General features: G+C 51.6%; 1 protein-coding gene across 1 annotated transcript in view; it reads right to left on the bottom strand.

Moving 5' to 3' along the window:
* The window catches only part of VWCE (von Willebrand factor C and EGF domains), a 32,510-nt gene that overhangs the window by 5,695 nt on the left and 4,809 nt on the right, over positions 1 to 22,006 (bottom strand). Inside the window, exons 5-19 of the mRNA XM_081536725.1 lie at positions 20,783 to 20,899; positions 18,691 to 18,807; positions 17,663 to 17,791; positions 15,983 to 16,425; positions 15,807 to 15,900; positions 13,993 to 14,075; positions 12,304 to 12,391; positions 10,449 to 10,534; positions 9,026 to 9,143; positions 7,777 to 7,862; positions 5,941 to 6,037; positions 4,383 to 4,465; positions 2,750 to 2,840; positions 2,585 to 2,667; positions 2,116 to 2,206 (exon numbers count right to left, since the gene is read on the bottom strand). Of these exons, the coding sequence (XP_081392851.1) occupies positions 2,116 to 2,206; positions 2,585 to 2,667; positions 2,750 to 2,840; positions 4,383 to 4,465; positions 5,941 to 6,037; positions 7,777 to 7,862; positions 9,026 to 9,143; positions 10,449 to 10,534; positions 12,304 to 12,391; positions 13,993 to 14,075; positions 15,807 to 15,900; positions 15,983 to 16,425; positions 17,663 to 17,791; positions 18,691 to 18,807; positions 20,783 to 20,899 (1,806 nt within the window). The remainder of the gene's footprint in view (positions 1 to 2,115; positions 2,207 to 2,584; positions 2,668 to 2,749; positions 2,841 to 4,382; positions 4,466 to 5,940; positions 6,038 to 7,776; positions 7,863 to 9,025; positions 9,144 to 10,448; positions 10,535 to 12,303; positions 12,392 to 13,992; positions 14,076 to 15,806; positions 15,901 to 15,982; positions 16,426 to 17,662; positions 17,792 to 18,690; positions 18,808 to 20,782; positions 20,900 to 22,006) is intronic.

Below are 22,006 nucleotides of genomic sequence, written 5' to 3'. Positions count from 1 at the left end.
TCGGGAAGAAGCCCTGGAGGAGGGCATGGCAACCCACCCAGTATTCTTGCCTGGAGAATCCCATGGACAGAGGAGCCTGGCAGGCCACAATCCAGAGGGTTGCAAAGAGTCAGACACAACTGAAACGACTTAGCACACACAAGAGTACCTATCACAAAGACTTGCTGTGAACAGGGGATGAAATAACACGTATGAAAACAGACAGGTACATGAAAAGATGATCAACATAACTAATCATTGGGGAAATGCAAATCAAAACCACAAAAAAAAAAACCCACAATGAGATGCCACCTCACACCTGTTAGAATGGCTGTTGTCACAAAGACAAGAGATAAGAAGCGGTGGTGAGGATGTGGAGAAAGGGAACCCGCATGCACTGTTGGTGGGAATGTAAACTGGTACAGAAACTGGTACAGCCATTTCATTAAACAGTATGGAGGTTTCTCAAAAAACTAAAACTAGAACTGCCATACAATCCAGCAATCCCACACCCGGGTATGTGTGCGTGCTCAGTCGCTCACTCATGTCTGACTCTTTGCAACACCGTGGACTACAGCCCACCAGGCTCCTCTGTCCATGGGGATTTTCTAGGCAGGAATACTGGAGTGGGTTGCCATGCCCTCCTCCAGGGGATCTTCCCAACCAGGGATCGAACCCAGATCTCCTGCATTGCAGGTGCATTCTTTACCTGCTAAGCTACCAGTGAAGCCTATGCCCAGGTATATAGCCAAAGAAAACGAAAACACTAATCCAAAAAGATATATGCACCTCCAGATTCATTACAGTATTATTTCAATAGCCAAGACATGGGAACAACCTAAGTATCCATCAATAGATAAAGATGGATAAGTATGTGGTGTGTGCATATATGTATCAGTTCAGTTCAGTCACTCAGTTGTGTCCAACTCTGCAACCCCATGGACTGCAGCACATCAGGCTTCCCTGTCCTTCACCATCTCCCGAGTTTGCTGAAAGTCACGTCCATCAAGTCAGTGATGTCATCCAACCATCTCATTCTATGTCATCCACTTCTCCTCCTGCCTTCAGTCTTTCCCAGCATCAGGGTCTATACATATATTTATATATATATATACATACTTATATATATATACTTATACATATATTAATATATATATAATGGAATATTATTCAACTACAGAAAAGAATGAAATCTTACCATTTGCAACAATGTGGATGGATTTAGAAAGTATTATGCTAAATGAATATATCAGAGAAAGATAAATACTATACAATTTCCCTTATATATGGAATCATTTCTAAAAAGCTGAGGTCACTGATACAGAGAACAGATCGGTAGTTGACAGAGATGGGAGATGAGGGATGGGCACAGTGGGTGAAGGTGATCAGAAGGTGCAAATTTTCAGTTATGAAATAAATAAGTCATGGTGATGTAATGTACAATATGATAACTACAGTTAATAATACTGTATTGAAATAGTATATTTGAAAGTTGCTAAGAGATTAGATCTTAAAAGTTCTCATCACAAGAAAAAAATTGTAACTGTGTGTAAGGAGACATTCACTAGACTTCCTCTGGTGATCTTTTCACAATATACAAAATATCAAATCATTATGTCATATACCTGGAACAAATATCAGGTGTTGTGTCAATTATATATCAATTTAAAAAAAAAATAATATATGATGTTCCCTGATAAATAAAAGGTGCTCAATACATATTAGCAATTATTCTTCTGCAAAATTGATTCAGTTCCTAAATTCTAATTTTTAGATAAAGGATTTAGAAAACAGAGGAAGAAAAAGAAAAAAAAGAAAACACACAAAGAAGAAAAGAAACGAAAAAACAGAAAGTAGGGGGAGAGACTCAGAAAGGAGGAAATGAAGAAAAAGGAACAGTAAACAGACTCGTCTGATGGCATGGCACAGGGTGGGATAAAAAGCGCCGACACGGGTCAGCAAGGCCAGGCGTGCGCCCGGGCGCACCATGAGCCAGCTGTGTGACCTCAGGTGGGCCACATTCCCTCTCTGAGCCTGGGTTTGTCACATCTAGCCCAGTACAAGTTCTGTGTTTCTGAGAAGAGCAGAGTGGAAAAAAGACGGTGGTGAGACGCCAGGTCACAGAGGCCCGCCTACCTGGACAGGAGGAGCAGCAGTCCCTGCGGGGTGGGGTGCGGTCCGAGCAGGCCTGCTGGCAGGACATCTTCTCGCAGGTAACCTCTCCCAGCTGGGGAAACAAAAGGAGACAGGTGAGAAGCCAAGAGCATCTCGTCCACCCAGAGCATCTCACCTGCCCAGAGCAGCACCCTCGAGGAACTCTTACACCAGCAGCTGGACCCACGGAAAGATCTCGGGCAGAAGCTGCAGGGGCTGGTCCTCACCTGAACAACAGGTGAAGCCAGACCCAGCGGCGCCACCTTAAGGAAACTACACAGGCAGAGGATACTGTCAAACCCACAGGTATTGCCACAGGTAATTAAAGCTGCAAAACGGCGGGCGGAAGATGGGCGTTACACTGGCTAAGAGGCTTCAGGTTTGGCAAAGGGGCAAAAGGCTAGAAGCAGTCCCTGGCTGGGTAGCTCCGGGGTCCCCAGGGCCAGCTCACCTGGCATACGCACTGGGTACAGGGCTCATCGTCCAAGGTGAACACCTGGCCGTTCCCCACCTTTCTCCCCTCGTAGTTGCAGTCTGTAGGGGGCAGAGGAGACAGGGACCGTGAGAGCCAAGGCCCACCCGGGAGTCCTGGAGGGGGGCGACTGGTCCCACTCACCTTGACACACTGGACAGCACTCGCCATCAGGGTGGAAAGGGTAGGAGCAGGTGATGGGGCAGTCCACGGGCGAGCAGGCCACAGAGCCCAGCTGCAGGACACAGAAAGCTCGCAAGGCCCTCCATTCTGGGGGCTGAAGGGACACTCAGGAATGACAGACCACAGAGCCATTGAGTGCCCATCAGAGCCACCAAGGTCAGGCAAGGGGTCCATGGCGAGGGGACAGACTGAGAAGGAGCCTGTCCTCCTGCTAGAACGCAAGCCCCCCGGGGCCAAGGGCCCGGCCTTGTCCTGAGAGCTCATCTGTTAACAAGTACCTGTTGAACAAGTCATGAACCGCCCAGGAAAGCTGAGCACCCAGAACTTAGGGAGGACTTCCCTGGTGGCTCAGTGGATAACAATCTGCCTGCCAATGCAGGGTGCACGGGCTTGATCCCTAATCCTGGAAGAATCCACACGCCTCGGAGCAACTAAGCTCGTGCACTGCAACTACTGAGCCCGTGTGCTGCAACTACTGAACCCTGTGCACCTAGAGCCCATGCCCTGCAACAAGAGAAGCCACCGCATTGAGAAGTCCATGCGCTGCAACAAAGAGTAGCCCCTGCTTGCCGCAGCTAGAGAAAGCCCATGGGCAGCAGCAAAGACCCAGTGCAACCAAAGATAAATTAATTAATTAATTATTTTTAATTTAGGAGAAAGGACACAGAAGTCAAAGCTCCCCAAAGTAAATGGCTATGAATGAACAGGGTCACCCAGAGGCCAGGGATGTTCACCCCAAGTGTCTCAATCTTTTTCAGCAGACCACCGACAACAAAGAAGCCTCATCAGCATGAAACATATCCAGCATGATAAACAATAAGGGCTTATTTCTTCCATTTTCCAAATACCAAACAATACTCCTGTCATTTAGACTGAGATATGGCCTAGTTTGGAGAAGGAAACGGCAACCCAGTCCAGTATTCTTGCTTGGGAAATCCCATGACAGAGGAGCCCAGCAGGCTACATACAGTCCATGGGGTTGCAAGAGTTGGACATGACTTAGCTACTAACCCACCACCACCACCATGGCCTAGGTGATATGGCTTAGGGTAAATGTGTGCTTTCTGAAAGATTCGGGTTGCTAAGATCGATTGCTGGCACCTCACTTGACAACTTATGGAGACTTGAGCAAATGACTGTCTCTCTGTGCCTGGTTTTCTCACCCAGCAGCTGGGGACAACGGTGGTGCCCACCTCATAGGATTCCCTGGGGATTAACTGAGGTTGTGTTGAGCTCAGGGATTGGCACATGGCAGGGGCTGGAAAATGTGAAAATATTAAAGATTCCATGCAGAGTCCTAGGTTTGCATTCCTCACCTTCACTCTCATGGAGAACCACATTTTATACCTTAAGACTCCCCAGACCCTCCCTGGTCACCCAGAAGCAGAGGACATTTGCTGGGCAAGGGTAAAAGTATTTCTCTGGCCTTGGGTGAAGATTCACCCGAGGCAGGGCTGGAGGGAGCCACCTTTCACCATGACCCAGAAGCAACCTTTCTCTTGGAGGTCTCTGGGTGTTTGCCTCCAGAGTTCAAGAGCTGGTGGCAGTTCCTGGGGAGCTTCTACAGACAGGGATCGGGTCAGGGTGGTCGTACCAGGCAGATGCAGCTCAGACACGGGTCCAGCACGGATGGGAAGGTCTGGTTGTTGAAGAAGATTCTGCCTGTGTAGGTGCAGCCTGCCAGAGAGAGCACGTGGTGAGGGCTGGCCAGCGTGGGGTGGGGGAGTGGCTGTCAAGGGCGGGTGCGATGGCCAGCCTTCGCCAGGGCCAAAGTCCAAGCCCTATCGGGGCAGCAAAGGTCAAGCCAACGGGCTCTGCAGGCACTTGCCCAGGGGAGGCGGGAAGGGACAGAACACACACCTGGATCAGGTGCTGACTTTTTTCTCACTGGATTTAGCAAAGGGATCACAGTGTCTTCACTTCAGGGTTCTCACCCCGGCAAGGGGCTGTTCCTCCTACCTCTCACCAGGCAGGATCAGGATGAAGGACTCGGAGACTCAACCAACCTGGGTGCCACGGCCACCCTGTCTGCTCCTCTGCACTCAGCCAAACCCCAAACCCCACCCTCCAGGAGGGTCCCCCAGAGCTCCCCTCTCTGCTTTCTGAAGCCTGCAGAGGCCCCACCTGACAGCGGCTGCCTTGATGATATTTATCCCATGTTAGTCACTCAGTCGTGTCTGACTCTTTGAGACCCTATGGGCTGTAGTCCACCAGGCTTCCCTGTCTGTGGGATTCTCCAGGCAAGAACACTGGAGTGGGTTGCCATGCGCTTCTCCAGGGGATCTTCCCAACCCAGGGATTGAGCCTGGGTCTCCTGCATTGCAGGCAGATTTTCTACCATTTGAACCACCAGGGAAGCCCATTTATCCCACATGAGTAAGTATAAAAAAGCAGGTGATGGGACAGTAGGGAAACATTTTATAAGAAAAATTATATAGGAAATCCCCTGGCAGTTCAGTGGCTAGGACGCTGTGCTTTCCCTATCAAGAGTACAGGTTCAATCACTGGTTGAAGAACTAAGATTTCACAAGCTGTGTGGCACAGCGAAAAAAAAAAAAGAAAAAATATGTAATATATATCTATGATATGCTATATATCTACGACATGATAGATATATAGATGTATGTTATAGATACATTATAGAGATTGAGATATATAGATATTGATATTATATCATGAAAAGAGACTGGGAAGAAAAAACCATAAAGTCAAAAGTGGTAATGGCTGCTTTTTAATTTTTTCCTTTGCTGTCTGTATTTTCCAAATGTTCTATAACAAAATGTTACTTGTGAAATAATGGAAAAGGTGAAAATTACTATTAAAATATAAAAGATTGCTTTAATTTCCTCTCCCTGTTCTCGAATTGTCTCACAGGGATGTTCGTTTATCACCCCACCTGGGCTGCGAGCTCTGCACATTTTCATGTCTGCTTCCAGCACCCAGATGGAGCTTCCTTTGGGCAAACTGTTTCCGTCCCTGAGCCCCAGTTTCCTCATCTCTAAAATGGGGTTGTCCCATGGATTTGTTGCAAGGATGAGCAGAGATGAAGCGGGGGTGGTGCTTTGCACAGAGAAGCCTGATGCAGGGTGAGCCCGGATGTGGGGGCCGGGGGTTCTATGCTGCCCTACCCCCACCCCCAGCCAGAACATTACCTGCCGAACAGTCTGGGCAGCACTGTCCAGGGATTCGAATCGGGTGAGGGCAGGAGTCCACACAGTCTGTCCTCTTGCAGCTCACTGAGCCATCTGCCTGGAGGAAGGAATAACTTCACCAAGACCCCACTTGCCACGCCAGTCCCCACCTCCCCACCCCACTCCACCATGCCAGCCCCCCAAAAGAAAGGGCAGTGCTGCAAATTGGCCAGGACCTGCCCTAAGGGGCACCACAATGCAGCTGGGAGGTATCAGGGTTCCCCCAAAGAGAACCAGCTACTTGGGAGAAGGGACTTGAGCCCTCCAGAAAGCCTTCCCATACCCCAGAGGGGGAAGGTCAGAGCTGGGGTTCTGGTCTCCTGAGCTTCCTGTCCCTTCCCCCAGCAGCCAAGGCTGTGCCACGACCCCATCCAAATTCTTCTCTCAGCGTTTCCCTGAAACCCTGGCTCACCCCAAACCTACGGAGTACAATAAAATCCTATTTTTATAGAAAGCTATTCCACCGGAAATGTCTTTCAGAAGATGAAAGCGCCGTACACAGTTTCTTTTCTTTCAAAAGAAGCTGGAGTTTTGTGTGATTTTCTTGTAATATGAGTGCCCTAGATCAGTCCTGAAGGAGAAAAAAGGCAGCGGAGGTAACTTTCCTCCCCCGTCTAATTCCAACGAAGTGTTTCCAAGTTTTGTAAGAGTCTAAGGCCTTTTAACAAATGGCGCATCAAGAGGATGTGAAGGCCGTGGTTCTCACGAGCTGGTGTGCACCCAAGTCACCCAGGGATTAAAATGCAGATGCTGAGCCCAAGGCCTGGGCAGGAAGAACCAAGGTTCTACCAGGCCCCCCAGAAATGCCAATGACACAGTCAGTGCGTGTGTGCGCGCTGAGTCACTTCAGTTGTGTACCAACTCTTTGTAATCCTATAGACTGTAGCCTGCCAAGCTCCTCTATCCATGGGATTCTCCAGGCAAGAATACTGGAGGGGGTTGCCATTTCCTCTTCCAGGGGATCTTCCCAACCTAGGGATCGAACCAGCGTCTTTTATGTCTCCTGCATTGGCAGGCAGGTTCTTTACCACTAGCACCACCTGGGAAGCCCACAGCCAGTGCAGGGACCTCATTTTAAAAAATAAAGCTCAAAAGGACTAAAAATCCTTTCAAAGTAGAGAGGAAAACTGGGGATTTCCCTGGAGGTCCAGTGGTTAAGACTTCTCACTTCCACTGCAGGGGGCATGGGTTCGATCCTTGGTCAGGAACTAAGATCCCGGATGCCTGATGGTGCAGACAAAAAAAATTTTCTTTTATATTTTTTAAAGTAGAAAGGAAAGCCAACCTGTACTCAAACAGGAGCTAAAATGATTGCACTGGTAAACAGCTGTGTTTGTATTTCTGCCGATCTGACTCTCAAAGTCACACACCCTCACCTTATCCATTTCTGAAGAGGCAAGGTCACAGGATTGATGTTAATGAAGGAAGCATCGCAGTTGCACAGAAAAGGCCTGAGCTACTGGGCCTCAGGCAGCCTGGCTCCCTTTGTTACCCCTGTCCAGGAAAAACCTGTTCCCAGGAATCCTAGTTCTGACTCCTTAGGCCAGTGGCTCCCCTCACATGCACCATGGGTCACATTCCACTCTTACGACAGACAGACTGCCAAGCTCTGCCGTCCTGAAAATCTACCGAGGACAAAATAACCTGGATCCCAGCTCTTCTACAAAAACAGGAGCTGACAGCATGGAAGGGAGACTTTGACGGGGCCTGACGTGGCCCCACTTCTGCAGAGGCAGCAGTGCTGGCCGGGACAGGGAGGTGGGGAAAGCAGCTGAAGGCGCGCAGGTTGTCATTCACCTGGCAGATGCATAACTCACAGGGATCACCGGGAGACCAGATCTGTCCAACCGGAAACTCAACCCCATTGTCATCAAGAGAGCAGCCTGGCAGGGGACAGCGGGGGAGAAAGGACGAGTGGGCAGAAGTGCCAAGGAGTGGCCTTGATGCCCGAGGGACTCACAGCACCACCCGGGGAGGACAGACAGACAGACACTTCTGCTCACTCACGCTGCGTCCACGCAGCCTTGCCCCACCCGCAGCTGCTGCCTGGCTCCCCGGGTTAGTCAATTTCTTCCCTCCCAGCATGCACCTGGTATACATGGGCACACACACACACAAATGTACACGTCCATACACATCCATGAACACACCCATTCACACACAGAGACACGCTCATATGGGTACAACAGACACATGACAAAAACACACAGACAGAAAAATGGTACAAATGAACCTATTTCCAGGGCAGGAATAGAGAGTGGACATGTGGACACAGGGTGCAAGGGGAGGGTGGGACAAGTTGGGAGAATAGCGCTGACATATATATGTCTACACTGCTGCTGCTGCTGCTGCTAAGTCGCTTCAGTCGTGTCCGACTCTGTGCGACCCCATAGACGGCAGCCCACCAGGCTCCCCTGTCCCTGGGATTCTCCAGGCAAGAACACTGGAGTGGGTTGCCATTGCCTTCTCCAGTGCGTGAAAGGGAAAAGTGAAAGTGAAGCCGCTCAGTCGTGTCCGACTCTTCGCGACCCCATGGACTGCAGCCTACGAGGCTCCTCCATCCATGGGATTTTCCAGGCAAGAGTACTGGAGTGGGTTGCCATTGCCTTCTCCACGTGTAAAACAGATAACTAGGGGGAACCTTCTGTACAGCATAGGGAGCTCAGCTCGGGGCTCTGTGATGTCCTAGAGGGGTAGAATGGGGGGTGGGGTGGGTGGGAGGTCCAAGAGGGAAGGGGTGTATGTATACAAATAGCTGATTGACTTCATCATACAGCAGAAAGTAACACAACATTGTAAAGCAATTGTACTCAATAAAACACACAGATACCCCTCACAGACAACATATAAACAAACTCACACACAGATGCTACTCATGTACTAACTTAAAACACACAGACATACACACTCACAGACACACACACACATGCTTACAGAGCACACATACACACACAAGAGTCTCAGCGGGTGACGCTCCACCTCGCCCCTCTCCGCATCCAGGCCGGGAGCTGGGTGCGGCCTTGGAGGCAGGCTGGGTGGCCCTCACCTGTCATGGGCACGGGTTCCCTGCAGGCATAGCAGCACTGCCCAGGGCCCAGCCACCACTCCTCGCGGGGGCAGTCCAGTTCCGGACATGGCGTGAAGGAACATTCCACCTCCCCGTTCTGGAAGACAACCAAGAGGCACGAACCAGGGAGGGCCAAGAGAAAACCAGCAGGCTGTCATCTCCTCCCCTGAAAGGGACAGGTCTCCAGGGAGCAAGAGCTGAAGGAAGGGGGAGTCCTTCCCTGGGGGCTGGGGGTCGGGCCAGAAGACGGTCCCTGGAACATGTCAACTGTGTGGCTGCAGGGTCCCAGGCTGTCCTAGCTGCAGCCTCCAGCATCTCTTCCCCCTACTTCTGCAACAGCTATCTCCTCTGACTCCAACCCACTCTCACCTGCAGCCACAGAACCTTCTCGCGCACCAATCTGATTGCACCCCTCCATCACTTAAAACCCGGCATCTCTGCCAAGTCCAAACTCTCTGCCTGGCTGGCAAAGCCCTTCCTGACTGAGTCTGAAGTAGAAGCTGTCACCCACACACAGACCTCATCAGTCCCCTAGGCACTGCCCTTGGCCGATGGGGACAGCGTCGTCCAGGTTGCTTCCCCCCGACTCCCTGGGAAGCAAGGGACTATATACAACCACCTGATGCTCAGGGTATAACAGCCCAACCCCCTGGCCTCTGGACACACCCACTTCCTTGGTGTCCTCCCGCTCCGAAGCTCCCCATGGGATTAGCCTGAACCCCGTCTCCACGTGTCCCCTTCTCCTGCCTGACCTGCTTTCCTGGCCAGTTCCTCCTGAGAGCACCACCGCCAGAAAACCACTTATACAAGAGGCCCGCCCCAGGCCCTGCTTCTTGGAACCCAGCCCAAACAGGATCCCTGCCTTGGCTGCATCTCCAGTCCCTCTCGTGGTCTGGGCTCCAGCCAGAATGGACACCAGGCCTCAGACTATGCCATACTCTCTCCCGCCTCCTGCCTTCTGCTCATACTGTGCCCTCTGCCAGGCACACCTGTCTCAGCTCCTCACCTGGTTAGTCTTTGTCATCCTTCAGGTCTCAGCTTAGCACCTCACCCTCCAAGAAGGCTTCCCTGAAGCCCACAGTCTGGTTAAGAGCCCTGGTCCCCTGTCCATTGCCCACCTAGCTGTGGGCCTCCTCATGGAGGGATCCGAGGCTGCCCTGTGCTTGGCTGTGTCCCCAGCACTCAGCATTGTTCCAGGTGCACAGTAGGTGCTCTATGATAACAATGCTGAAGGACAACCTTCAGGGAGACTGCGAGAAGGGCTTGGGGACTGCTAAAATCCCTTTAGTCTCTTTCCTATCTCAGTTTCCCTTTTGCTGTCCAGTGTCTCCTCTTCTCCCAGTCAAGGGTTCCTGGGAAAGTCCTGTGCCCTTGCCCATCACCCACCAACTCAGCCCCCTACCTGGCAGACACAGGTGGTACACTCATCACCACCCTCACTGAACACAGCCCCATCTGCATACCACCGGCCATGGAAATAGCATCTCACTGTGGAGGAAAAAGGAAGAGGCAGCTCAAGGTCTTTGAGCAGCTAAAGAAAAGGGGGAGCAAACAGGTAAGAGGGTCTCTGGGAAGAAAATGCACCCTCACAATACTCCACCTCATGCCCAAACCCAAGAGCCCAACCACTGCTACCCTCCAAACCCTCAACTATTAATAAAATTAGATCAGTGCTTAAAAACTGACGGAGAATGAGCCACATACAAAATAAGGTCCTTAACCAAGAAGGCAGGGGAGCGCTGAATAACTCAAGAGTAACTGGGACTTCCCTGGCAGTCCAGTGGTTAAGACTTCATCTTCCAACACAAGGGGTACAGGTTCAACCCCTGGTTGGGGAGCTAAGATTTCACATGCCTCATGCCAATAAACCCAAACCATAAAACAGATACAATACTGTAACAAATTCAATAAAGACTGTAAAAATGATCCACATTTTTAAAAAAATTTTTTAGAGTAAGAGAAAAGAAGAAATGAAAAAGGAGGGCCCCAGACACCTGCAGCTGGGTCTAGGAATGCCACCATTCCCTGGATGGGGTTGGGGAGGATTCAGTAAGAACCTCTTATCTGAACATCCCTCACCCCTGCTGGTAAAAAAAACAACCTTAAAAAACGGCCCAGGCTCCACCTGGGTTCAGTCAGAGAGCACTGGGTTCAAATCCCAGCTTCTCAACTCGCTAGGGGCAAAATACTTAGGCTCTCCTAAGCCTCAGTTTTCTCATCTGCAGAATGCGGTTAACAGTTCCTACCTCAAAGGGAGTATACTGCCTATTCAAAAAATGTTTTAACTAAATATAACATAACATTCAAAAGTTAAGAGGAAAAGCAGTATTTAATAAGAACACTAGCTGTGAAGTCAGGTAAACTTGAGAGCAAGCTCTACTCCTTTACTAACTGGCATGCGCCTTTGGGCAGTGATGATTTCTCTGAGCCTCAGTTTCCTCATCCATAAAATGGAGCTATGAATAGTACTCTCTCAGGGTTGCACCACAGGGATTAATGAGATCAAGGGCTGGCAAGCACCCCACACAGCAGCGGCCCAGAGCCAGCAGTGACAGCCATGAGGTCATCTCAGGAAAGAGAAGCACATTTTAACAAAGAACCGACTCATGAGTGGGGCATGGGAGACCCCCTCCCAGTGTTGGGACAGAGCCATGCCAAGGGTGGACCCAAACCCCTTCCTGTCAGTTTTGAACACACCACCGCTTGCAGGGGGCAGGCCAGGCTCTCAGCCCAACCTAGCATCCAAACTGCTGTGTACACAGTAGATGCTCAATTAAAACCAGCACCTTGGGACTTCCCTGGTGGTTCAAGGGACCATACTTTTCCTGATTAAGACTTTGCCTTCCAATGCACAGGGCATGGGTTCGATCCCTGGTCCCCTGGTTGGGGAATTAAGATCCCTCACGCCAAGTGGTGCAGCCAAAACAACAACAAAAAATCCAGCACCCCAAAATGCTTCACTTAATCTGAGTTTCTAAAGCATAAATCAATGTCCTTGCTCTCTCCTGCGCTCAGTTCAGTTCAGTTCAGTCGCTCAGGTGTGTCCAACTCTTTGCGACCCTATGGACTGCAGCACACCAGGCTTCCCTGTCCATCACCAATTCCTGGAGCTTACTCAAACTCATGTCCACAGAGTCGGTGATGCCATCTAACCATCTCATCCTCTGTGCTCACTCCCCCTCAAAAAAAAAACATACTCAAAGTACACCCCTCCACCCCCACCTACACTGCCGTCCTCGTCCCGCAGAGTCCCTTACCTGGGATGCAAGTACAGCAGTCCGACTTCGGGGAGGCCTGGCAGGGGTCGGGGGGACACTCGGGGGAGATGCAGGACACGTTTCCAGCCTGGGGAGGTGAGAGGTGGCGTGGGTGGGGGAGGATGGACCGTCAGGCCCGTCAGAACCGGCTCGCTCCCTGTTTCACATCACCCACAGGACTCCTCTCCCACACGAAAGGCTCCTAAAGGAAGCCATCCGAGACCTTCAAATGTCACCATGGACACACAAGGGACGCAGGCAGGGACCCAGTAGCAGGGTTTATTATGGTGTTTGTTTCCAATATCCCCCTTTCCAAGATGAGAGCAGCAGAGCATGCTGCCTTCCTCACGAAAATGGACAAGCCTAGTCCCCCATGGTACTGTTCCTCATGGCATCCCCACCATGGCATTGCCCCCCCATTGATTACCCCCATGGTCTCCCCTAGTGGCATTCCTTCTCATGGTATTCTCCCCATGGCACTTCCCCTGTCATGGCACATCTTCCCATGGCATTCCCTCCCATGGCACTGCCCTGCCCCCTATGCCATTCCCTCCTGTAGCATTCGGAAGCTCTTGGAAGGATGCTAGGCGGTGAGGAAGAGGTTACTCCACGTTCCTGTGTATCTGAGTTTTGAACCAAGTCACTGATACTGGCCAGAGAACTAAATTTAAAACTCAATTTTCAAAAACTGAAGCTAAGACCAAAAATAGGTCCCCAGTTTTGGAGTCAGCCGGACCTGAGGCCCAGGGTCTGCTCCTCCTACTTTGGGCAGAGCATATCACCTCTCTGAGCTTCTGTCTCCCTGCCTGTGAGATGAGCCAGTGCTGTTGAAGATTGCATGAGATGCGATCAGGCACAGAAGTGCTTGGTCATACTACAAGAGTGTGGCACATGGGAAGGGCTCAGTAAGGGTGGTGGTAGCAGTCTACATGCCACCCCTTCCCTACTTTACATTGCAGCTCTGTCATCCCTGCCAGGCTGGGGCCACTTTTAAAGATGGTCAGAGGCAGTGAGGATTGGTGGGCAGAGCCCAGGTTTGGACGCAGACAGACCTTGGGTTAAATTCCAGTTCTGTCACCTCCCAGCCTCAGTCTTTGCATCTGCAGAATGGGGACAGTAAAGCCAACCCTGAAGAGCAGCCAGGAGACTCAGGTGAGGAACTAGATGGAAAGTACCAAGCCCCCAGACTTATGCCCACTGGGTGCTCATGAGCCAATCTTCAGGACAGCACCCAACTGAGTCTGGCACATAGTAGGAGCAAAATAACTATTCTTGGAGGAATGCATTTGCCTTTAGCAAAACACTAAGAAGCTGAGTCTGGTAACAAGCCTTCTCCCTCTCCGTGTGGACACCTTTATTGTGCCGGCAAATATTTTGCCTGGAGAGAAAAACAGCCTCCCTGGTAGGAAGTTTCCGAAGGAGTACCCTCCCTTCCCCTTCCCAGACAGATGGACCCTGTTTGCCTGTTGGCTCTTTTCTGCTCAGCAGAAGCCTCCCTGACCCCACAGACTACCACCTTCCCAACCCCCACGCTTTTAAATGTGACAAGTTCCAAACCAAATCCACAGCCTGAGAGCCTTCCCTCCGTTCAACGAGATCACCTTTAACATCCCGTCTTTCCCTCTTCCTCTAAAACCCCCAAAGGTTAAGAAAACACCCAAGAGGCTTCAGGAAGCTTGTGATGCTCACCAGACAGACACAGATGGTGCAGTTCTGGTTGGGAGGTGAAAACACGTCCCCTTCAGCCCGGATGACGCCACTGTGAAAACAGCCTTTGAAAGACAAACAGGAGTGGAGGCATCAAACCTCTTCAAAGGAGAGGAAGCTGGAGGTCTTGTTCATTTTCCAGGCACAACGTACCTGGAACCTTCTCTCACTGGCTTGGATGCCTCATCAGTGGCCAGATCTAGGTACTCAGAATTGTGGGGTCCTAAGACCCCTGGAAAACCACAGGAGACACCCACTTAGGGTGCCCTGGGAGGGTCCTATTCATGTCTGATAAGCCCAGAACTGTGTTGAAAGTATGGCCCTTTATTCCCATAAGGCAAGAAAGGCAGCCATACAGGCCCAGGTTTCAAACCTGGCCTGTCACCTGAGTGGCCTTGGGCTTGGATGTGTCACTTAACCTCACTGGGACTCGGTTGTCTTTTTTGTTAAATGGAAACATGACCACATGCCCTGCAGGGAACCTGGAAGGAGCCACAACCTCAGATGTAACCTAGACAACAGTTGACATTCAGGACTTAGTACACAGTTGCTGCTGCTGCTGCTGCTGTCGCTTCAGTCGTATCCGACTCCGCGCGACCCCATAGACGGCAGCCCACCAAGCTTCCCCGTCCCTGGGATTCTCCAGGCAAGAACACTGGAGTGGGTTGCCATTTCCTTCTCTAATGCATGAAAGTGAAAAGTGAAAGTGAAGTCGCTCAGTCGCCTCTGACTCCTAGCGACCCCATGGACTGCAGCCTACCAGGCTCCTCCATCCATGGGATTTTGCAGGCAAGAGTACTGGAGTGGGTTGCCATTGCCTTCTCCATAGTACACAGTAGAGACACAGTAAAAGATAACAATCATCATTAACAAAATTAGTGAGTTGCATTTTCATTGTTACCCTTAGAAAGACTTTTTCACTGCTGCTCAAAGTGCAGCAACATCAGTATCTTATCACCAGGAGCTTCCTAGAAATGTAGCAGCTCAGGCCCCTCTCTATATCTTCTGAATGAGAATCTGCATTTTAACAAGATCCCCAGTGATTCATATGCATGCGTGCGTGCTCAGTTGTTCAGTCATGTCTGACTCTTTGCAACCCCGTGGACTGTAGCCCGCCAGGCTCCTCTGTGCATGGAATTCTCCAGGCATGAATACTGGAGTGGGTAGCCATTCCCTTCTCCAGGGGATCTTCCTGACCCAGGGATAGAACCCAGGTCTCCCCCATTGCAGGCAAATTCTTTTACCACTCAAGCCACCCGGGAAGCCTGCAATTCCTGTGCAGGGCGAGTTTTAAAGCACTCTGCTGAAAGACTTGTTAAGACTTGAGGTCTTTATCCTAACAGCAATGAAAGGAAATTTAAAAAATTGTCAGCAGATTGTGGGAGGGAATCAGGAAAGTGATACAATTTATGAGCAATTACTCTTCCTGCAGTTAGGAGGGGGATTGGGGCAGGGGAGGGGACTGCAGACTGGGTCTGGAGAAACCTGCTGAATGAATGAATAAAGCTCAAAAAAGGATGCCCTTAAGATTGAAACATTCCCCCTTGGGAGCACAGATACCAGTGGTGGTCCCTGGACCAACAGCAACAGCTTCACCCAGAAATCTGTGAGACATGCAAATTCCCAGGACTTATCCTACACCTGCTAAATCAGAGGCTATGGGGGCTAGGCCCAGGGATCACCCTTCAGGTGATATATGAAAGTTAGATAACTGTCTTTCAGCTGCAGAAAGGCAGGAAAAGGGAAGAGGCAGGACCCTATAGGGAACTCATAGCCTTCCCTGGACCAGCTCCCACCTGTACACGATGGGCAGCACCCTCCATCTCTGGAGGGAATCGGGTGGGAGCAAGCAGCTTCACACGTCACCTTTTCACAGGTCACCTCCCCATCCTAGAAGCAGAAACGGAAGTTCCAGCCACCACGAGGCCCCAGACACCAGACCAGGGAAACCCCTAGGACCTCTCACACCCACCTCGCACCAGCACTGGGAACAGCCAGGCTCTGTCCAGCGGCTCCCTGACTCATATGTGGCCCCTAGGTGCCAACAGGCAGAGGGTCCTGGTGCCAGCCGTGTGGTCTCAGGGCCCCTGGGCAAGGGAGGGGTCACCGCCGTCTTCTCCTGGAGTTGTGCAGGAGGTCTGAGGGTTCCCAGCAGAGAAGGATGCGGCACTGGGGTGGCCACTGGGGTGGACAACAGCGGCGTCGGGGCAGAAGGGGAGGACGTGGGCAGTGCAGGTGTAGGAGGTGGTGGTCGTGTGCTCCTGACTCCAGTCGGGGGCCCTGGAGCCCCGGAAGGAGGGCTGTGCCCGGGGGAGAGGGCGGGCCGGCCTGCCTCTGGAAGCAGCAGGAGCATCTTAGGAGGGTGCTGCAGAGGCTGCAGGATGGCAGATGGGGCCAGCACGGCTTTGGGGAAAGCTGAAACGGAAACACAGAGGCATCTGGAAGGAGGCAGCAGGGGCAGGAGGTGAGATTCGCAGGGCGTGGACTCGGGTTTACCATCACAAGGCACTGAACGTCTCTGAGTCAGTTTCTTCATCGGCAGGATGTGTCTAACACCACCAGTTCAACCTCAGACTAATGGAGCTGCAGTGACGATCAGGAGAGGAGATTGATGAAAAAGTACCAAAGCAGCAGACTGAAGTCACAAGTTAGTGATGCTGGCGGTCAGCAGCTTTGGCCACTGCCAAATCAGAGTCTTCTCCCTTCCTCTCCTCACGGGCCACAGAGGAGAGTCGGGTTTTCCTGAGCCAGGCAGACCTTCTCTAAGCCCTCAGGGATCCATCCTGGGAATGACCCTTCCCTATTCCTGTGTCCTGACAAGTCAGCCATGTGGTCCCCTGCTCCCCGATCCAGATGGGGCTTCCCACGAGGAGATGCTGAGGCTCGGGAGAAGGAAGAGCCCAGGGTCCTCTCCAGTCCCACCCCAGACAGGCCAGCTAACAAGATGTTGCCTCCCCCAACACACACACTCACATACACACACACACACTCACATACACGCTTAGGAAAGTACACATTTTCCCTGCAGATGGACACCAATTGCCCAACAATCTGAAAGAGAGATCCGACCAACATGAGAGAGAGGAGGCAAATGTGGAGCAAAGGTAAAAGGAGAAAGGGAGAGTCACAAATCAGAGTGTCACCAGGGAGAAATCAGGCTGGGCAGGGAAGGGGAAACCTGGGTGGCCAAGCTCAGAACAACATGGGCAGTTACACCATGGAAAACTGGCCCCGGGACTAGAAAGAACGCCTTGGGTATTGACACGATATTACACGGACGTTTACAGGCATGCTGTTAAAGCATGGCAGAGAACTGACCCCACACTGTCCGAAGTGTCCCGGGGAGCCCAGGTTACTGGGACTTCTACATCAAAGGCTTCTCTATCATTGATTGTTTCTTGGTGGGTTTTTTCCCCTTTACTATTTGGAGGAAAACAGTAGGGCTGGGGAAACAGAGAAAGGAAAATAAAAGAAGGATGGGTAAAGGGGAAAGAGGCAGAGAGGATGAAAGGTCGGTGGTGGAAATAACAAAGAAGATGAACTGAAAAAAAGTTCCTGCGGAAGGAAGAGGCACCCTGGCTTCTCTGCTCTGGAAGAGACCGGGAGAGGCTGGGGGCGGGGCCTAGATCCAGGGGCAGGGCCAGGCGCTCACCTTCACAGGACACTCGGTCAGCCCGGAGCCTGAAGCCAGGTCGGCAGGTGCACAGGAAGCTGCCCACGGTGTTGTGGCAGGAATGATGACAGACTCTCCTCTCCAGGGGCCTCCGACACTCGTTTACATCTGCGGGAGAGCCTCGCTACCGACAGCTGCCTTGTCGGGGCTACCAAGTCATCCTTCCTCCATCTCTTAGCCCAAAAGACCGGGGAAGTCTCCCTGCCATGTTCTTATGGGGTCCTTCTCTGCCCCAGGGCGATGACGTGACTCAGATGTCTGGGAATGGGGCTGAAATCTAGTGCTAGTCCCCTTGGAAGTTCTGTACATCCAGTAGGCATTTAATGGATGCACCAGTGACTCACACTCCAGCACTGTGCAGCAGTGATTAAGTGCTGGCTGGTGGGCATGGGCCCCCACTGGGAATCTCGGCTCCAAACCCTCCACCATCCCAGTGTTGGGCATCGGGTGCTGTGGGCCGTTCTGAAAAAGAGTCTCAAAAAAATCACTGCACTGCTCAGGGCAGGCTTCAGGACAAACACCCAACTCTGCTAGAACAAGGTCTTTTTTCAGGCCCATGGGACCCCACCTTCAACCCATGAGCCAAGCTCAAGCCAAACATGCCAATCCCTTTCTGGAAATTTCTGCTAATGGGCTGAGAAAACAGGGGTCTCCTTCTAAACCAGAGGAACCAAGACATAACGTGCTTTATTTACCAAGGGGAGCAAAGGCAGCCAAGAAAATGGGTGAGCAGAGAGGAATCCTTGGGGTGTATCTGGGAGAGGGTGGAAGAGAAACATAACAGGATGAAAGTGGCATGTGGCCAGGAAAAGTCCAAGACAGGGTCTTCCATTAGGAGCCATGCCAACCCCAGGGAAAGGCAGACTCTGAGCAAAGGCTCAAGTGCTTGCAGGCTCCAGGGAACCAAGGAGGTCCAGACTGTTGACCTTTCCCTGCCCCTGGGCTCACCCTGTCAGTCTTCCTGATTGGCAACATAAGTATGAAGACAACAGGGTCCCTGGCCTTACCTACACAGGAGTGCCGGTTGCCATGGAGATGGAAGCCAGTTCTACAGGAACACCTGTAGCTGCCAATGCTGTTTTTACATCTCTGCTGGCAGGGGGTCCCAAGGCATTCATCAGTGTCTGGAAGGGAAAGGGACATGGCTGGAGCTCATTTTCCTGTGGGGTTTTGGAAACATACAGTCCTCTCTACCTACCTCTCTCATCACCATCTCCTACCAGACTCTTAACCCCTCTCCTTCTCAAAACCCACATCCAGTCTATCAACTCCTAAGTTCTCTGTGGACCAGCCCACTTCTCTCCACCTTCACTGCCATATCCTAGCCCAGGGCACCTTTGTCTCTGGTCTGGAGGATAACAGCGTTGTGTGTCTCTCTGCCTCTCCCTGTGCTCCTCCCAAGCTACCCTCTATACAGCCTCCAGGAAGTTCTGACCAAAGGGCACCTCTGATCCGGCCACTTTTTCTGCTTAAAATCTCTCCAAGGCACCCACAAGTACGAATGCTGCACCACAGCTCACGAGCCCAGGGCTGCCTTTCCAAGCTCCCTCCTTTCCCCTCACCTTTACTATGGGCTAAATTCTGGCCATCTTCCACATGCACCATGCTCTTGTGGCCCTCCTCCTTTACGCATGTTCTCCAATCTGCTTAGACTGTTTTCTCATCTTATCTGGCTGGAAAACTCCTATTCATACCTCAAAACCCAGCTTCTATACCACCTCCTCTGTCAAAGCCTCCCCAAGCCATTGTTTGAAATTGGGAAAAAACTGAAAATAATCTGTATATTCATCAATAAGAGAAGAATTAGTAAACTATGAGATATTTGCACTGCAGAGAACTAGGCAGCAGTTGACAAAAATAAAGCAAATCTGTTGACCCTGATGTGGAAATATCTTCAAGATGGACTGTTGTGGGGGGCGAGGGAAGCAGATGGAGTAATGACTGGGTTCAGATCTCAGCTCTAATATGATCTTGAGCAAATTAATTTCTTTAAACTTCACTATTCCTACCAGGAAAATGGAAATAAACAGTATCAACTTCATAGGGCAATTCTGAGGATGAAATGAGAAAATGTGTGTTAAGTACTTAACGTGGTGCCTGGAACTAAGGAGTTGAATAACTATTAAACCCCCATACTCCCTGCATCTCTTATCCTTCTATCTCTATAAGGGCACATGTGTGTCTGTTCACGTACTGGGGAGAGGCAGGCAGGGCACTCATCAGATTGATGACCGAGTGCTATTCAACTGCATTCTCTCCAAATTCACGTATGGAAGCCCTAACCCTCAATGTGATGGTATTAGGAGGTGGGGCCTTTGGGAGGTAGATGAGGTCCTGAGGGTGGGGCCCTCATGATGGGATTAGTGCCCTTAGAAGAAGATCCATGAGGACCTCACTGAAGAACCTCACTGTTCTTCCCCTTCCATCAGGCAGAGTGCTGGAGGGCAGGATGCTTTCTTACCGGCTATGTGTCTCCAGAGCCTGGCCCAGCACAGGGGCAGGTGGTGACTCTATCACAGCACGGCCTCCCACATGACACACCCCCAGTGTGTCACAGCCCCATCCACTCAGCCCTCCCCCATCTCAGTGGCCTCCTCCCTCTGGTTAGTCTGCTTCGCCTGCCTCTGGCCCTTTCCTCTGCCTCGCCCTCCCCTTCACCCCACCCTGCAATGATGGCAGCAGCAGTTTCTACTGAGTTGTGGTCCAGAGCAAAGGCCTTAGCGTCAGACAGGCAACCTGACTCCCTCTCCTCCTACTGATGGAATGGCCTTGGGCAAGCCTCATCCATAAAGTGAGGATGAGAACACCATCTCCTGGGACTTCCCTGGCAGTCCAGTGGTTAAGACTTTGCCTTTCAATGCAGGGGGCATGGGTTAAATCCCTGTTTGGAGAACTAAAGTCCCACATGCCAAGAGGTATAGGCAAAAAAAAAAGAGAGAGAGAGTGAGCAGCATCTTGCTTAGAGGACCGTGGTGAAGGTGACATGCAGTCATGCCTGGAGAGCACAGGCTGGGCCTGGCAGGGCCTTGAGGTCCACATCAGAGCCTAAAAGCGGTGGCAATGACATGCAGCATCACTACCTCTCCCAGAGCCGCTCACCTTGGCAGCTGTGGCGGTCCGCAGACAGCTGCATGCCCGGCCCACACTCGCACACGAACCCACCTTCTGTGTTCACACAGTGGCCCTCGCAAGAGGAGCTTAAACATTCATTGATGTCTGGGGAGAGAGAGAAAACACTCTTGCATAGCTCACTCTGAACGTGTTTGGGATGTAGGAAGGGAATGCATCCCACGAGGACCCTGAGCCGACATGGGGCATGCCCCACTGCCACCCCAGGGAGAAAGAAGGCACAGTAAATCTTCTGGTTTTAGGGACCCCCAGTCCAAGAAAGAAGAGATCAAGGGGCCAGGCCTCTTTTGACCCACACAGAACAGATGACGGGAGAGGCTGGTTGAAATAGAGCCATTTCCAACAGTCCCACCTGCAAGATAACCCCCAAAAGGCCAGGGGAGTGGGCAGGAAGGTTGATTAAATTGCCTTTAGTTCTTGTGGAGCACCACTTGCATGCAGTGGACCTGGCAGGGGGCTGTTGAGGACACAAATGTGACTAAGACACAGTGTGGACTCTCCAGACGATTACAGCCTGAGAACATAGGAGTCATGATACACATCCACGAGAGGCCAGTGTGGGGCAGGGGTTATATATGTGCCCCACCAGGGACTGCCCCCCACCGCAGGTGTGAGATGGAGGAAACATGGGCTGAGAGGACCAGGTGGCCTCAAGAAGGCGGCTGTCGAGTGGAGCTTCCAGGAAGCACAGGGAACACAATGGGGCGGGGGGGGCAGTCTGATGGGAGGCGGAGTTGGAGAGGCAGTGGGTTAAGGCTCAGCTGTGGGGCACAAAGGAGCCCCCAGGCTTCTGCCCAGGGGGGCCAGTAGTGCTTTAGGGAGGTTCAAGCCTGGGGGGGTAGGGGGCTGAGAGACAGAAACCACTCCCCTAGCTTCAAAGCATCCCTTCCTATCTCAGAACCATGAGGACCTACGAGGTCAGCTCCTCCCACTCCAGTCTACTCTGCCCACCTGAGTCTCCCTTCCACCCCCAGCCCCCACGCCTGCTGGACCCCTCCATTCTCCTTTCTTGCTCTTCCCACGGCAGGCACCTTTGGGACTATGCCCACTTCCTCTAAGACATCCACCCTGACTCACCCTATCCCACCCCTGTGACTCCCCTCCCCTGCACTTGCTTTGATATTGGTCTCTGGCTTTTCCTTAGTCTAGTTTGCCTCTGCAAGGAGAAATGTGTCTGCAAAGTACTTCAACCTT

This window comes from Giraffa tippelskirchi, chromosome 10 (genome assembly GCF_054371585.1).
Source record: "Giraffa tippelskirchi isolate mGirTip1 chromosome 10, T2T-mGirTip1v1.2.pri, whole genome shotgun sequence".
Taxonomy (NCBI): Eukaryota; Metazoa; Chordata; class Mammalia; order Artiodactyla; family Giraffidae; genus Giraffa; species Giraffa tippelskirchi.
This window is presented reverse-complemented; position numbering and strand designations above follow the sequence as displayed.